Raw genomic sequence first — 16,083 nt, forward strand, 5'->3', positions numbered from 1 at the left:
ATGTTAACACTGAGTACTCCTACAGCTGGTAAGGGCTAGAGCCAAGGTGCACGCTATGGTCCAACCACCCTGGGCACTGCTCTCAGGACAGTCCCTTTCATGTTCTGCCTCCCAGGCCATAGTGAAGAAGAGGTGTCATGCCCTAGCAGGGAACACTGGCCTGGAAGAGTTCATGGTGTTACTGGTAGTTAGGCCTGAGCCAAGCAGGAAATGGCTCTCTCCCACCCACTAGGAATGTCGGGTGATAACACTGCTTCTCTAAAAGCAATAAACTGGGAGCCCATGCCAAGGAGAGGACATTTCCTGATGGCCCACACCTGTTACACTAAAGTGTTAATTGAATGCAGGCACTGGGAAGAAGCAATTCCTGGGCATGTGCATTAAGAGAGAAAATGGCTAGGCAAGGACTTCATGACTAAAACACCAAAACCATTGGCAACAAAAGCCAAAATAGACAAGTGGGACCTAATTAAACTCCAGAGCTTCTGCATGGCAAAAGAAACAATCATTAGAGTGAACCAGCAACCAACAGAATGGGAAAAAAAATTTGCAATCTACCCATCTGACAAAGGGCTAATATCCAAAATCTACAAAGAACTAAAACAGATTTACAAGGGAAAAAACAAACCCCATTCAAAAGTGGGTGAAGGACATGAACAGACACTTTTCAAAAGAAGACACATATGGGGCCAACAAACAAGAAAAAACGCTCATCATCAATGGTCATTAGAGAAATGCAAATCAAAACCACATTGAGATACCATCTCACGCCAGTTAGAATGGTGATCATTAAAAAATCTGGAGACAACAGATGCTGGAGAGAATGTGGAGAAATAGGAACACTTTTACACTGTTGGAGGGAGTGTAAATTAATTCAACCATTGTGGAAGACAGTGTGGCAATTCCTCAAGAACCTAGAAATAGAATTTCCATTTGACCCAGCAATCCCATTACTGGGTATATATCCAAAGGATTATAAATCATTCTAAAGACACATGCACACATATGTTAATTGTGGCGCTGTTTACAATAGCAAAGACCTGGAACCAACCCAAATGCCCAGCAATGATAGACTGGACAAGGAAAATGTGGCCCATATACACCATGGAATACTATGCAGCCATTAAAAATGATTAGTTTGTGTCCTTTATAGGGACATGGATGAATCTGGAAACCATCATACTCAGCAAACTGACACAAGAACAGAAAATGCAACACTGCATGTTCTCACTCACAGATGGGTGTTGAACAATGAGAACACATGGACACAGGGAGGGGAGGATCAAACACTGGGGTCTGTTGGAGGTACTAGGGGAAGGACAGCAGGGGGTAGGGAGTTGGGGAGGGATAACACGGGGAGAAATGCCAGATACAGGTGACGGGGATGGAGGCAGCAAACCTCAATGCCATGTATGTACCTATGCAGCAATCCTGCATGTTCTGCACATGTACCCCAGAACCTAAAGTAAAATAAAAAATATATGTTTATAAAATATATTATAAATATAAAATACATAATTATATATTAAATTATATAAATTAAATATATTAAATTATATAAGTTAAATAGTATATATTATATATTAAATTATATAAATTAAATATATAATTATATATAAAATATATATTTATTTTAAAATGTGTATATATATATATATATATATATATATATATATATATATAAAGAGAGAGAGAAAATGGCAGAATATGTTGTTCTGGGGCACTCCACCAGAAACAGAAAGCCTCAACTGGGCATGCGTGCAACTTCCTAAACGCACCGCACATGCTTACCTCACAAGGGTAAGAGGGCACTGTGCACCTGGGCAGCCTACCCTCAGGGAAGGCTCATGGGAAAGGGGCCAGCCTATAAAGTCCTAGGATCATGATTAAACATGGCACTTAACCTGGGTGCCCACTTGGGTCTCTTCCAAGCATCCTTTCCTTTCTTTCCTGTTCTAAAGCCTTTTAAATAAATTTCCATTCCTGCTCTGAAACCTGCCTCTGTCTCTTTTTCTGCCTTATGCCCCTCAGTCGCTTGCTTTCTTCTGAGGTGGCAAGAATTAAAATTACTACAGTACTGTAGGGATTCACCACCGTTCGATGACCTTCCCTGAAACAATGGAACTGCTAAGAATGGCCCACAATGATCCTAAATACAAGGGTGGGAGAGAGAAATACCCTTTTTATGTAAGAATGTTTCTTATACAGCATTATTTTAGAAACCAAGAACTGTATACAACCTAAATGCTGGAGGTGCCATTAACTAAATGAGTCATCCACAGAATGGCCAAGACAGCCATAGCAACTGCCTGCCTGGCATTTTTTTTTCCTTTTTTTTTTTTTTTTTTTTTTGAGACAAAGTTTTGCTCTGTCGCCCAGGCTGGAGTGCAGTGGCGTGATCTTGGCTCAATGTAGCTTCCACCTGCCAGGTTAAAACAATTATCTCCTGCCTCAACCTCCTGAGTAGCTGAGATTACAGGCACCTGCTACCACACCCAGCTAATCCAGCTAATTTGTTTCTCATGAGGCATTTTTATTAACATGTTCTAACATTAAAAGGGAAGCAGGACCCAGAACTACACAACACTGTCAACCACATAAAAATATTCTTAGGAAAAGGACAGTAAAGAAACAGTACCAGAATGTTAGACTTTATTAACTCTGGTTAGAGGATCACAGTGGGTTTCACATTTTCTTTTTATATTTTCTGATTTTTCCACATAAACAAGTTTAATTTGATAAATTTTTTTTTTTGAGTTTCAGACTTTTATGTAATGTACACTTTTATGCTCTGACTTTGTTCTAACATTACTGGGATTCTGGGTTGCTTTTTTTTTTTTTTTTTAAGAGATAGGATCTTGTTCTGTTGCCCAGGCTGGAGTACAGTGGCACAGTCTCAACTCACTGCAGCCTCAACCTCCCAGGCTCAAGCGATCCTCTCTCCTCAGTCTCCCAAGTAGCTAGGACTACAGGTATGTACCACCACACCTAATTTTTGTGTTTTTGTAGAGATGGGGTTTTGCCATATTGCCCAGGCTGGTCTTGAACTCTAGGCTCAAGCAGTCAATCTGCCTCAGCATCCTGTAGTGCTGGGATTACAGGCATAAGTAGATTGGTTTTTGTTATTGTTTTTGAGATGAAGTTTCACTCTTGTTGCCCAGGCTGGAGTGCAATGGTGCAATCTCGTCTCACTGCAACCTCTGGCCTCCCAGGTTCAAGTGATTCTCCTGCCTCAGCCTCCCGAGTAGCTGAGATTACAGGTGCCTGTCACCACACCCAGCTAATTTTTTGTATTTTTAGTAGAGACAGGTTTCACCATGTTGGCTAGGCTGGTCTCGAACTCCTGAGTTGTTTTTTTTTTAAGCTAAAAATCCTACAGCAGCTGGTATTCCCAGGCAGTCTCCCATCCAGGTACTAACCAGGTCCTTCCGAGATCAGACGACCCTGGGCGCGTTCAGGGTGACACGGCCATAGACACTCCTGATTTTTTTTAGAGATGATGTTTTTATTAAGCTGTGTATGAATCAATTTTTAACATTCTAAAATTTAGTATCTTCAAAGGGACTTTGAAGGATGCCCCAATATTTGCATTCAGAGCAAAGGAGATGAACTTGGAGGAGACCAAAAAGGTCAGTATGTCTTTAAGTGGAAAATAAAGTCTCTCTCTGACTCTCCGGCTGACCTGTGCCTCCTAAAGAAGAGAGTTGGTACATGGCTAGCAGTAAGGTTCATCTTCCTCCTTCTTGGAGGTCTCCTGGCTTGGGGGCAGGGTGACAGGAGATCGACAGACACATTGAGAAGTGGGCAGGCGCCCTCCAGTAGAAAACAGTATCATCCCCCTCCCTTCTACGCATCACCCACATACATTTTTTTCTTTTTGAGACAAGGTCTGGCTCTGTCACCCAGGCTGGAGCACAGTGACACAATCTTGGCTCACTGCCACATCCACCCCCAACATCTCACTTTTATTTAAGAGACTGGGTCCTGTTCTGTGGCTTAGGTTGACATGCAGTGGTGCCATGATTCCCTGCAGCCTTGAACTCCTGGGCATCAAGCAGTCCTCTGGCCTCGGCCTCCTGAATAACTGGGACCAAGCCTGGGTAGTGATAGAAAATGTTTTTGCAGAGATGAGTTCTCACTATTGCCCAGGATAGTTTTGAACTCCCAATGTCAAACAAACCTCCTGTCTCAGCCTCCCAAAGAACTGGAATTACAGGTGTGAGCCACCATGCTCAGCCCCTCAACTCACCCTGAACCCCTCTCTCCCTCCTCCATCCCTTTCTGAAAGGGCCCTGTGGTAAATGGGTTTTTCTGGGGCAGCACCACATCCAACTCCCTTTCCCATGGGGAGCAGCTTCTCCTCTTCAATGTTAGGGCTCCAGTGGGGCTGGCTAATGCTGTTTCGACCTCCTGCTCTGTGCACAGGGCCAGCTAAAGCTCCCTATTCTCGTGGGTCAGAGGTGGGCTCAGGGAAAGGCACATGGGCCCAGGGAGCCAATCAGGATCCTCCTTTGTGATTTTTCCAAGTGGAGTTGGACAAGACAGACTTTGCCTGTAAGAGAGTAAACCTGAGAACCAAAGTGGGCTTCCCTCTCAGGTACATGAAGTCATACTTCCTCTTTTCTGCTGACGCTACTCTGAGTGGATTTCTATCACTTCCAAATGAAGTAATTTTTTCATGTTTTCCAAATTTTAAGAGACTGGGTCTCACTATATCATTCAGGCTAGCATACAGTGGCATGATCATGGCTCAAGTGACCCTCCCACCTCAGCCTCTCAAGTATCTGGGACTATAATAGGTGTGTGCCCCTGTGCCTGGCTAATTTTTTGAATTTTTTTTTTTTTTTTGGTAGAAACACAGTCTATGTTGCCGACTGTTCTCAACTGTTGGGCCCAAGTGATCCTTCTGCCTCAGCCTCATGGTAGATGGACCACAGGTGCACACCACCATGCTCCGTTAATTTTTTGAATTTTTTTAGAGATATCATCTTACTTGGTTGCCCAGGCTGGTCTTGAACTCCTGACCTTGTGATCTGCCTGCCTTGACCTCCGAAAGTGCTGGCATTACAGGCATGAGCCACCGCGCCCAGCCAAGGCTGACAGTTCTTATTTCTCTTCCACCAGTGTTCATTTTAACTATATTCTATTTCAAAGAATCCATGAAGTTTCTCTACAAGTGAACAAAAAACAGCACAGGTGTCTTAGGAACGCCCCTAAGAAGACACAGAAGCTGAGAAGCCATGATGAGTTTGTCATGTTTGGTGGAAACGCCCATTATTGTTACAGAGACATAAATTACAAAGAGTGAAGGTGTAAAGTTAGTAATGTCCTCGATGTTTAGATTCAAACTACAATGAAAGTTAAACACAGTCACCATTTGGACATTTTATTTATGGAAATTTCCAGTAGAGCCATTGTCGGGAGATGCCTGTGAGAACCTAGACATGAAAACAGCCACAGGTTGATCTGTGTCTGTTCCTCCCCCAAACTCCACACACATCAAAACAGGAACGGCCAGCCGAGCCTCTGGGTGCGCAGCGACAGGGCGTCCGAGGCACAGCCCTGCTGTGCTTCCCCGGCTCACGCTACACACACAGATCTGCATGAATGACAGAAACTTCACAGATGTAACTTCCAAGTGCGACCTCAAATGACAACTTTGTTGGGTGGTGCCCGGACAGGAAAAGGACCGGAACAGAATCTGTAGAAAATCAAACCTATCGTGATCAGCATTCTTACCCGAAGTTAACTTCCTAAACTAGCTGACCTTATCATTTATTTTGAAAGCAAAACAAGTGTATACAGCCTCTTTTAAAAAATTATGTAAACGTTGTAAAGTTTTTAGGGACTGGTTATAATCTGAAGAGATTTATAAAAAATTACTGGACTTGTTAGGATTATAAATACTAACCCCACCTCCCCCATGAAAAAAGCAATTGTTACAAAAATATAAAAAATAGACTAGCTTCTACCATTTAACCTTTCCACGAGAAACCAACCTCAGGACTCTGGGATAAATCCTGGTTTATATACCACACAGCAAGCACAAGTGCAATTTTTTCATTTTTTAAGGAAGGAAAAGTTTTATAACATTCCCTTTTATTGTTTGAGATTGTGGCTACTTTCTTCGTAGGGGCTGTGATGTCGGTGGGTAAGGACAGTATGGAGCTTGTTTCCTCTGCACAGACCTGGTGTGGAAATCACAGCAGAGGCTGCTCTAAGCCTCACTCCTTGATCTCTTCTGCTTTCTCTCCAGCTCCTCCAATCCCATTTTGGGACGTACGGGGGTCCCAGGCTCCTGAGCTTCCCTAACTTCCCACTGGGGAAGGCAGGGGTGATGGGGAGGCTCCCAGTGAGGGAGGTGAGGGCTAAGCCCCTAGCACCACGGCCTCGAATATGTTGGCCCGCCCAGGGAAGCCGCATGCTGGGGGAAGGCGCCCTCCTGGCCCGGGAGAGGACTGATGCCACAGGTTAGAGTCTGCAGCCTGGGAGAGGGGCTGGAAGCTAACGTGAAAGCAAAACACTGCACGAAAGCATGCCAATAAACCTCCAGTCACAACTCACTGACTCCTCCACAGCAGCCAAGCTACCAGGCACTTTTACCACCTAAGAGCTAGGAAACCGATCAGATTCAGCTTGCCATCATTCAAGAAAGGCCAAGGCCTTCGCTGCTCGGCAGGTCCAGGGGATTGCTCTTGCGGGGAGGGCATTTCCAGCCCTCATTTCCCCGCTGCTGCCAGCAGGGGGCGGTGTGCACATAGGCTCGGTCAGGCCCCGGGGAGAACAGGCACCAGTCACCCGGAGGATGGGTCCACACCATTCCAGCGGGACTCTCCACGGAACTGGGATGCTGCCGGGCTGCACTCTGTGTCCCTGAAGTTCAGCGAGACCTCTCAGATGGGGTTCCAGCTTAAGCATGTTCAAGAGAACCCCTCAGTCCCAAAGTCCACCGGGTGCACAGAATTCTCCAGCCCGACTGAGTTGCTAAGAAGCGGAGACCAGGTTCTTCCTACAGCCTGACTCACTCCGGGAGGCCCTCTGACCATGGCCACAGCCCCAGCCCCCAGCATCAACCCCAAGCGAGTGCCGCATCCTGCCCAGTCCACGTGCCACTGCGCTTCCTGCACCTGCCTCCAGGCCACAGGACAGACCCTCTCTCAGCCCTGCAGGCCTTCCAGGCCCTTCTGTTCAAAGGACTGGATGCTTCACACCACTAAGGGCTTTATTCACAGATCACGGTGGTAAGTTTGGATTTCCAGCCCTCACCATGGCTAAGTCACACATTTCCCAACACTTGCTCATTTTTCCAGATCTGAAACATCTCACCCGACACAGCCTAGTTGGTGTAAACCCCAAATGAACTTTCCAGAAGCAAAAACAGTAACAGATTCGGAGAACCCTGGCCACACCTGCTGAGCAAGTCCCCTCTACTCTGGTTGCATATAGAACCCTTGTTTGCTCAAAAGAGAGGCGCTCTCAACATCAAGGCACAAAGAAAGACGTCTCCGGGGGCAAAATGATGATGAAGTGACCAGCAGCCTCTGCGAGGCCTGAGGCAGAGTCATGGGAGAGGCGAGATCAGCCTGGCCTGGGTGGGCATGGGGAGGAAGAGCCGAGGATGGGCCTCCCGCTGGGGCCCAGGCGATCTCACGCGTACTTGTCCAGGAAGTTGATGTGGAAGTCCTTCACCTTCTGTAGCACTGTCTTCAGCTTCTCCACTGGAGGGAGGATGGTCATCCTGGTTGGAGAGACAACAGCATCAGCCTGGCTGCTCTGCAAGAGGGGAGATGAGCAAATCCAGCAGCTCCATCGCCTCTAGGAGTGGAGAAGGGAGGTCTGCCCTGGTCAGCTTCAACAGCTCCAGCCAGGACAGCGCCCGGCACTTGGACCGCTTTCTCTTTCATTCATATGTTGTTCACCCAAGTAATACACATGAATGAAAGCAATAAACTAGGGAAGCATTTAGGCTAAGACATCTACCTGTTACTGCAGAAGGCCTGAATCACATTTTTTTTTTTTTTTTTGGAGACAGAGTCTCACTCCACTCCCCCAGCTTGAGTGCAGTAGTGATCATAGCTCACTGCAACCTCTCCAACTCTTGGGCTCAGGCGATCCTCCCATCTCAGTCTCCCGAGTAGCTGGGATTACCGGCAGGTGCCAACATCCCTGGCTGGTTTTTTAAACAATTTTTTGTAGAGACGGGTCTCGCGAATGTTGCCCAGGCTGGTCTTGAACTCCTGGACTCAAACCATCCTGAATTCGGCCTCCTGAAGTGTGCGAGCCACTCCACCCAGCTCTCTACAACGTTTTGACCACTGAACGGAACTTTCTCTAGAGTATGACTCTTGGTCTTTCCTAGAATCATAGAGATTTTACTCCTGCCAGAGGGGCCTTTTTTATCTCCAGTCAGTCTGACCATGAGACACCCTCTAGTCACAAGTCTCCCTCCAAAGGAATTCCCAAGTTGCCACAGTAACTAACACTTCCCTCTGGTCCACCAATATGCACCCTGACCCTCCCGGCAGCCCTCTTGCTTAAGTCACTTTCTGACCAAGCCACTGAGATAAGCCTGACCAGGGGTGGGAAGGCCAACTGGACAAGCTTTGTCTATCCAGGGAACACGACCCATGACCTTGGCTAGTCAAGACTTGGCTCCAGGCGCTAACAGCTCATGCCATTTCTTTTCTTAGCATCTGCCATGGGAGACATCTGAGAGCAACACATGGAGGGAAGACGCTGTTCTGAAGAGAACTGGCCACAGTGGGAAACCTCTGCTCCAGTCAGCTCAGCTCTGGGTGCCAGCATTCCCATCCACACAGGGCCAGAGCGGGGTACGCCCTGGGCGCGAGTGGAGCAGATGCCACTGCAGCTCCTCAGCAGGCTCTAGGATCGCAGGCAGCGCTGCGGCCCAGGGTGTAGCCAGGAGCTACCGAGCACATGCCAGCACCACTCCAGGCACTGGCAGCTGTGTGCTGCCATCACAGAGTTGAAAACGGACAGCGAAATAAGGAGCACCCAACTAGAAACATTTCAGATGATGATGGTACAGATGGCTGAGGGGAGAGACGGAAGAGTCAAGGAAGACCTCTCAGGGAACAAGACCCTGAGCAGACAACCACTCAGTTTTTCTTAATCCCTGGACCAGGGTCTGAGCTTGACTCTGCAGCAGAACAGAGTGGGGTGACTTGAGGGGAAAACAGGGGCTCCACACCTCTGTTTCTCCAAAGTAGTCCTCTGCTCCATGTCAAGAAGCCCACATTTCCCTGGACAAGCCCCCGACCAGCCCTGGACCAGCCCCTGGTATGGACAGGAAGTCGTACCTGAAGTGGTGAGTGCCTTCCCTCTGCCCAAAGCCACTGCCAGGCACGACGCAGATGCCAGTCTCCTCCAGGAGCTTCATGCAGTAGAACATGTCTGGGGCCATCTGATGGGCCTGTGGGAGCAGACAGAGATCATGATCATGCCTGGCTTTGCAAACACACCGTTCAACCCTCAAAGCCAAATGTAATCTAAACGGCAGGTTCTCTCCCACGGCATGCCCTTCTCCCCTTCTACTACTAGAGAACCAGGGCTGGATGCTGGGATACTGCTGGTGGCTGTTGCTGGGCAGACACCTAAAAACTACCATGGGACAGCCAGGGTAGTGGTGCTCCTGCCTGTCTTCGGGGAGTGCCCATCCCCAGGCAGCCACTCAACAGGCATCAGCAGTGGCTTCCTGCATGTCAAGCCATGCAATCCTCTGAAAACGGGGCCCTGGGGTCTGCATGCAACTTTCATGGAACAAGCTTCTCTGGGGCACTCTCAAGATTGCTGCCCACACACTGGTTTGCACGACCACCCGGGGAGCCTGTTAACCACAGATTATCAGATTCTATCACCAGGGAGTCTTTTTTCTTTTCTTTTCTTTTTTTTTTTTGAGATGGAGTCTTACTCTGTCACCCAGGCTGGAGTGCAATGGTGTGATCTTGGCTCACTGCAACCTCTGCCTCCTGGGTTCAAGCAATTCTCCCTGCCTCGGCCTCCAGAGTAGCTGGGATTACAGGCACGGGCCACCACGCCTGGCTTTTTTGTAGTTTTAGTAGAGACGGGGTTTCACCATGTTGGCCAGGCTGGTCTCGAACTCCTGACATCAGGTGATCCATCCACCTTGGCTTCCCAAAGTGCCAGGATTACAGGCATGAGCCACCGTACCTGGCCCAGGGATTTATTTATTTATTTATTTAACTTATTTAAGAGAAGAGGTCTTGCTCTCACCCAGGCTGAAGTGCAGTAGCATGATCATAGCTCACTGCAGCCTCAACCTCCCAAGCTCTGGCAATCCATCCACCTCAGCCTCCCAAGCAGCTGGGACCACTGGCATACACCACCCAGCTAATTTTTAAATTTTTTGTAGAGAGAGTTTTACCATGTTGCCCACGCTGGCTCAAACTCCTGGGCTCAAATGATCATCCTACTTCAGCCTCCCAAAATGCTGAGCCCTCAGGTGTGAGCCAGGGCACCTGGCCTAATACCAGGAATTCTGATTCTGGAGGTCTAGGGTGGGGCCTAGACTTGAGTGTTTAACAGGTATTCAGGAGGCTTGGGGGTAGGTGAGGATGCCACCTGCAGAAACTGTGCTCCCTGTGAGTCTCCAGGTAGGCTCTGTGGCACCCAAGAACTTGGTGCAAACACAGACTCTTAGGTACCTTGCAGACATAAGACCCTTTAAGAAACAAAACAAAACAAAAACAAACAACAAAAACAACCAGCCAGGTGCAGTGGCTCACGCCTGCAATCCCAGCACTTTGGGAGGCTGAGGTGGGAGGTTCCCTTGAGGCCCAGGAGTTTGAGACCAGCCTGGGCAACAAAGTGAGACACCATCTCTCTCTATAAAAATGCAATTAAAACAAAAAAAGTTAGGCATGGTGGCTCAAGCCTGTAATCCCAACTCTTAGGGAGGCAGAGGCAGGAGGATAGCTTGAGCCCAGGAGTTTGAGACCTGCCTGGGCAATATAGCGAGACCCCGTTCTCCACAAAAAGGAAAAAAAAAGGCGCCAGGTGATGGGTGCACACACTGAAGTTGGTGAAGCGCTGCTCTAGGACGCAGTGGCTGGGTGGAAGCGGCAGCTCCTGCTGCTTCCCCCACAGGCATCTCACCCGGGCACCTCCCTTGGGAGTAGCAGTGTTCAGAGTCGAGATCAGCTCCTCTCCCCTGGGGCCCACCTCATGTTTGCCCACCATCATAGCACATGGCTGGGCCTCCGAGAACCTGTCATCTTTACATAGTCAACACCATCTGACTGAGGTACACACAGTTCAGCACCTCCAGGGACAGCGCTTCTGCTCCCCAAGATAAGCAGGGGCCCCCAACCCAGCATCTCAAGTGAACCTGGTAAGAGAGAGCCAGCCTGGCCCATGCCCCAGACCTGAGCAGCCTCCACAGCTTTGGCAGGAAGGAAGATCCGAGGAAAGGCATACATGGCACCCTGCAAGGGGTTGCAGTGAATTCCTGGGACTTGGTTAAAGAGGTCTTCTGTCAGCTTTGCTTTTTTGGCCAGATTACCCAGGACCGACTCCTTCTCCTGATGAGACAGAAACAGCAGTCAGTATCTCTGGATAGATTCGTTCCAGCCACTAATCTTTCCCACAGCACTTGTGGAAATCCTGGAAGATGACTTTGCTCCAGCTTTGAACATATGTCCCCACTGACCCAGGCATTGACTCAGATTTGCTCTGCCTGGGTCACGTGCCCCATGCATACCACACAGATGGAATGGGTGGGGTGGTCTGTTTCTTCAACACTGGGGTATCAGACAGACTGACCAAAGAGCTTGTGTGAGCGCCAGCACAGCAAAACCAGGAGGTGGGTGGAACACGTCTCCTGGCAGGATTTCTTCCACAGTGCTCACCCTGGGAGGCTGCCATGTGCCCTGGGGTGTGGGGTACACAGACACCAGGGAGTTCTAGGCTAGGGGGTAGAGCCCAGCAGCCTGTGTCATGGGTTCTATTCTCATACCAAGATGTCTTTCCAGAAAACAAGAAAAAGCAGTCATTGCCTGTCAGTCTGCATGGACTTGGCTCTGGACACAATTCCTTAGAACATACTTCTAGGAGACATGCCCATTCTTCTGCAGACAGGCCCCCACCAATGTATTTGCGGGGCTCAGTGCTCCCCACCCTCCCCACCCCACAGAATCTGTGTGGTGCGCATGCAGCACGGGCCCAAGCAGAGCAAGTGGGGGTCGGTGACTGGGCCTGAGCTGGGCGTGTGTCCAGGGTGTCCGCGGCTGGAGCAGTCGCCATCCAGGGCTTCCACAGGAGCTGCCAGCCAAGTGGTGTGGAAGGTGTGGGCTGCAGATGGAGGCATAAGTACTACGTGGCCTGTCCGCATTGGGAGCATGGTTCAGCCTGGAATCACCACCCGGGCCACAACACCAGATGGACCTGGAGTATACCATGCTGAGGAAAATAAGCCAGTCACAAAAAGACAAAAAAGGCACGACTCCCCTTTTTTTTTTTGCGACACAGTCTGGCTCTGTCACCCAGCCTGGAGTGCAGTGGCACAATCTCAGCTTACTGCAACCTCCGCCTTCCGGGTTCAAGTGAGTAGGTGGGATAACAGGCACGCACCACCACGCCCAGCTAATTTTTGTAGTTTTAGTAGAGATGAGGTTTGACCATGTTGGCCAGGCTGGTCTCAAACTCCTGACCTCAGGTGATCCACCTGCCTCAACCTCTCAAAGTGCTGGGATTACAGGCGTGAGCCACTGCGCCCAGCCGACATGACTCCATTTCTATGAGGAACCTCGAGGAGGTGAGTGGAGAGAAGGGGGAAGAAGGGTGGCTGCCAGGGCTAAGGTGAGGGCAGGCTGGGGTGTTCGTGGGTAATAGGCAGAGCTCAGTGTGGGATCATGGGACAGCTCCAGAGACGGATGGTGGTGATGACTGCAGGACAGAGTGAATGTCCTGACTGCCACTGAACGAAGCGCTTCATAAAGGTTAAAATGGTCAACTTTATGTGCATTTTATCACAATGTTTTTAAAAAAGAAGTGAGCCTGGACCCGTTGGGAGCTGACTTCTAGGTTACACAACCCATAAATTCCTTTGTTTGAACTGGTCAGAGGTGGAGGACCCTGTCAAGCTGTGAGAACATGGGGTAGCAGAGGCAGGCCAGGGCCTCCATTGATGCTGTGCCCGTCCACCTCACCTTCTTTTCAGTTTCATGAGTCCACCCAGTATGTTATCAGGACAAAATGCCCTTCCCTCCTTGACACTCGCCATCAGGAAAAGGAAGGGTTCACCTGCCCACACACACTCACAGTGCTAACTTCCAAACAATGCCCAGATACACCTCCGGACTTCAACTCATGGGGGTAGTTCAGGCTCTGAGGAGCCATGAGCGCCTCTGCAGGCCACACACCCCTGGGAAGCTGCTGTCTGGCCATCTGGAGATAGGCCGGCCACTGGTGCAGTAGGAACTGTCCAAGACCCCAGTAGCAGACGCATCACAGTGGACTCACCTGGCTGAACTGCTCAAAGCGTGACCCTTGCCGCAGTGGTGTGCATGCGTCACAGTGGACTCACCCGGCTGAACTGCTCAAAGGACTCCTCTCCTGGCACTGGGGGGTTCACGACGATGTCCATGGCAGCCTGCCCGGACACTGGGGGGCACAGGCGCACCGAGAGCAGCTTCACCAGCTGGCCCTTGATCTCGGGGTGCAGGTTGATCACCTCCATGTAGCCTCCTCTGTAACCACACCTGGAGGGCCAAGAAGAGGAAGAGGACTACCAGTTACAGAAAGACCTCAACAAAGTGCCATTTGGGCAGCCAGAATTTGAAAGCATCCCCACACCCAACACCTACTGGCCAGGTGTGGCTGAGTTCTTGCCAATGGAAGGTGAACAGCAGTGATGACTATGTACAAATTCGTAGCTTTTTTTTTAAGAGATAGGATCTTGCTCTGTCACCCAGGCTGGAGTGCAGTGGTGTGATCTTAGCTCACTGTAGCCGCAACCACCTAGGCTCAAGCAATAGTCCCACCTTGGCCTCTCAAACAGCTGGGACTACAGGTGTGTGCCACCATGCCTGGCTAATTTTTTTATGTTTTATATTTGTAGAGATAACGTTTTGCTATGTTGCCCAGTCTGTTCTCGAACTCCCAGCCTCAAGCGATCCTCATGAATCAGCTTCCCAAAGTGCTGGGACTACAGGCATGAGCTATCCTGCCCACCCAAGTTTCTGTAATTTACAGCCAAAAGAATCCTCACTGATACACTCAAATTATGTGAAAATAAGCTGAGGACATGTGATGAGTTAAAAAAAAAACTTTTGCAAACCAAATCAGCAACATACATCTCCTCTGGTGTGTAGCTGCAAACGTTCAAACTAATAACCATAGGAACACAGACATCCGGAGGCAGGAACCTGGTCACCATCCTCCATGCACCCCCACCCCCAGCCTCAGAGCACCTGACACGATGAGATGCTTAGTAACATGCTTTTGGGGTCATGCTGCTGAACGGAACTGGCAAAGATTCCCATCTGATCCCTGGACTGGATGGTCCAAGGTGGGAAGATTCTAACATCTCAGAAAAGTGTCCCATGATAAAAATGGAAAGACAGAACTTTCTGCTTAATCCTCTGCTGATGAGCAGAGAATCAAAATAAGTAAAGCAGTCAGATCCTAACTCATCCAGATCTGAGAACACGGGGACACGACTCAGGATACCAATATCAGGACCCTGGCTGGTAGGGTAATCAATAACTGAGACAGGGCAATAGATAAGTGTGTGGTAAACATGCTTAAGTTTGATAACTAAGTTCACAGAGAACAGATTTGTTTAGGAAAAGAGCTATACAGCAAAAGGAAGTCAAGCAAGGAGCCAGGACTGCTAGACCAGAAAGCCAATGAGGCAGAGGTAGACCAGAAAGACCAGCATACATTAGCCAGTGCCCAGATCTAAGCAGCCCAGTAACAGTTTGGCAGCCATCCCAAGGGGACTGCTCCCTTGACCTGGTGGAAGTATTCCTTCGAGCTTCACAGTTACACTGTTCCAGCCTAATGACCAAGAGCCCTCCCCATGCCAACGCCTGGCACAGAATAGGACCCCACCATGTTGGGAACGCATGCTCTTTGCTGCAAACCCAGTGGTCTCTCCTCAGTCTCTGCAGCTTCGTTCTCTTTCCCCCAACCTCCCAGCAGTGGGGGCCCAGGCCCAGGCCTCACTCCATGTGAGTATGAGACATGTCCAGGCTTCAAGCTCCAACAATCTCACAATTCACACCCAGAAATCTCCCAAACTTAAACTTCCCCCCAGATGTCAGCGTGCCTGGAGACTTACACATCTCTCTCTACCTGGATGCCGAGCTGGCATGTTTCAGTTTAACAGGTCCAAAACCAAACTCCTGCTCTTTCCCCTAAACCTTCTTTACCCCCAGCCTTCCTCATCTGTTGACTGTAACACCATCCTTCCTGTTGTTTGAACAAACAATTCGGAATTCATTGTGCGGTGGTGTCACCGCAGCCTGGAACTCCTGGGCTCAACTGGTCCACCTCAGCCTCCTGAATAGCTAGAGGCACGCACCACCAAACCTGGCTGATTTTTAAAACATTTTTTGTAGAGAAGGGGTCTTGCTATATTACCCAGGCTGATCTCAAACTCTTGGCCTCGAGTGATCCTCCCACCTCAGCCTCCCAAAGTTCTCTGATATCAGGCATGAGCCACCATGCCTGGCCACAATTCAGCCTTGACTCTTCTCTCCCACACCTGTCTTTTCTATCCACAACTCCTACCAACCCCACCTTCAAATACATCCAGGATCCTGTCCCCATGTCTACCTGGTGCACAATAGCTCACCTGTGGGACTATAACAGCCTCCTGGCCTCTGTTCCCATCTATACCCCATATCCTACCACACAGTAGCCAGGAGGAGCAACATACCAGCTAGGCAAGGCCGCACCCCCTCCAACAGATCCCACGTCATGCTGGGCATACGTGAAAAATACAATCACCAAAGTTGCCCAGGTGACCTGGCCTCCTGTGATTCTCAGGTCTCCACTTCTGCCACCACCCCTCGCACACTGCTTTCCCCCTACGCTGCC

General features: G+C 49.3%; 1 protein-coding gene across 2 annotated transcripts in view; it reads right to left on the reverse strand.

The window, feature by feature from the left end:
- Nucleotides 1-5,237: 5,237 nt before the first annotated feature.
- Nucleotides 5,238-16,083, reverse strand: part of GPT2 (glutamic--pyruvic transaminase 2) — a 43,215-nt gene continuing 32,369 nt past the window's right edge. The window contains exons 9-13 of one of the 2 annotated variants that reach the window (XM_010347815.2): nucleotides 13,565-13,739; nucleotides 11,406-11,561; nucleotides 9,321-9,433; nucleotides 7,658-7,738; nucleotides 5,238-5,701 (exon numbers count right to left, since the gene is read on the reverse strand). In XM_010347815.2, the coding sequence (XP_010346117.1) occupies nucleotides 5,647-5,701; nucleotides 7,658-7,738; nucleotides 9,321-9,433; nucleotides 11,406-11,561; nucleotides 13,565-13,739 (580 nt within the window). In that variant the 3' untranslated portion in view covers nucleotides 5,238-5,646. Of the gene's footprint in view, nucleotides 7,739-9,320; nucleotides 9,434-11,405; nucleotides 11,562-13,564; nucleotides 13,740-16,083 lie in introns of both variants that reach the window. The other variant, XM_039480493.2, reaches the window with a different exon arrangement.

The sequence above is a fragment of the Saimiri boliviensis genome, chromosome 1 (genome assembly GCF_048565385.1).
Source record: "Saimiri boliviensis isolate mSaiBol1 chromosome 1, mSaiBol1.pri, whole genome shotgun sequence".
In the NCBI taxonomy this organism is placed as follows: domain Eukaryota; kingdom Metazoa; phylum Chordata; class Mammalia; order Primates; family Cebidae; genus Saimiri; species Saimiri boliviensis.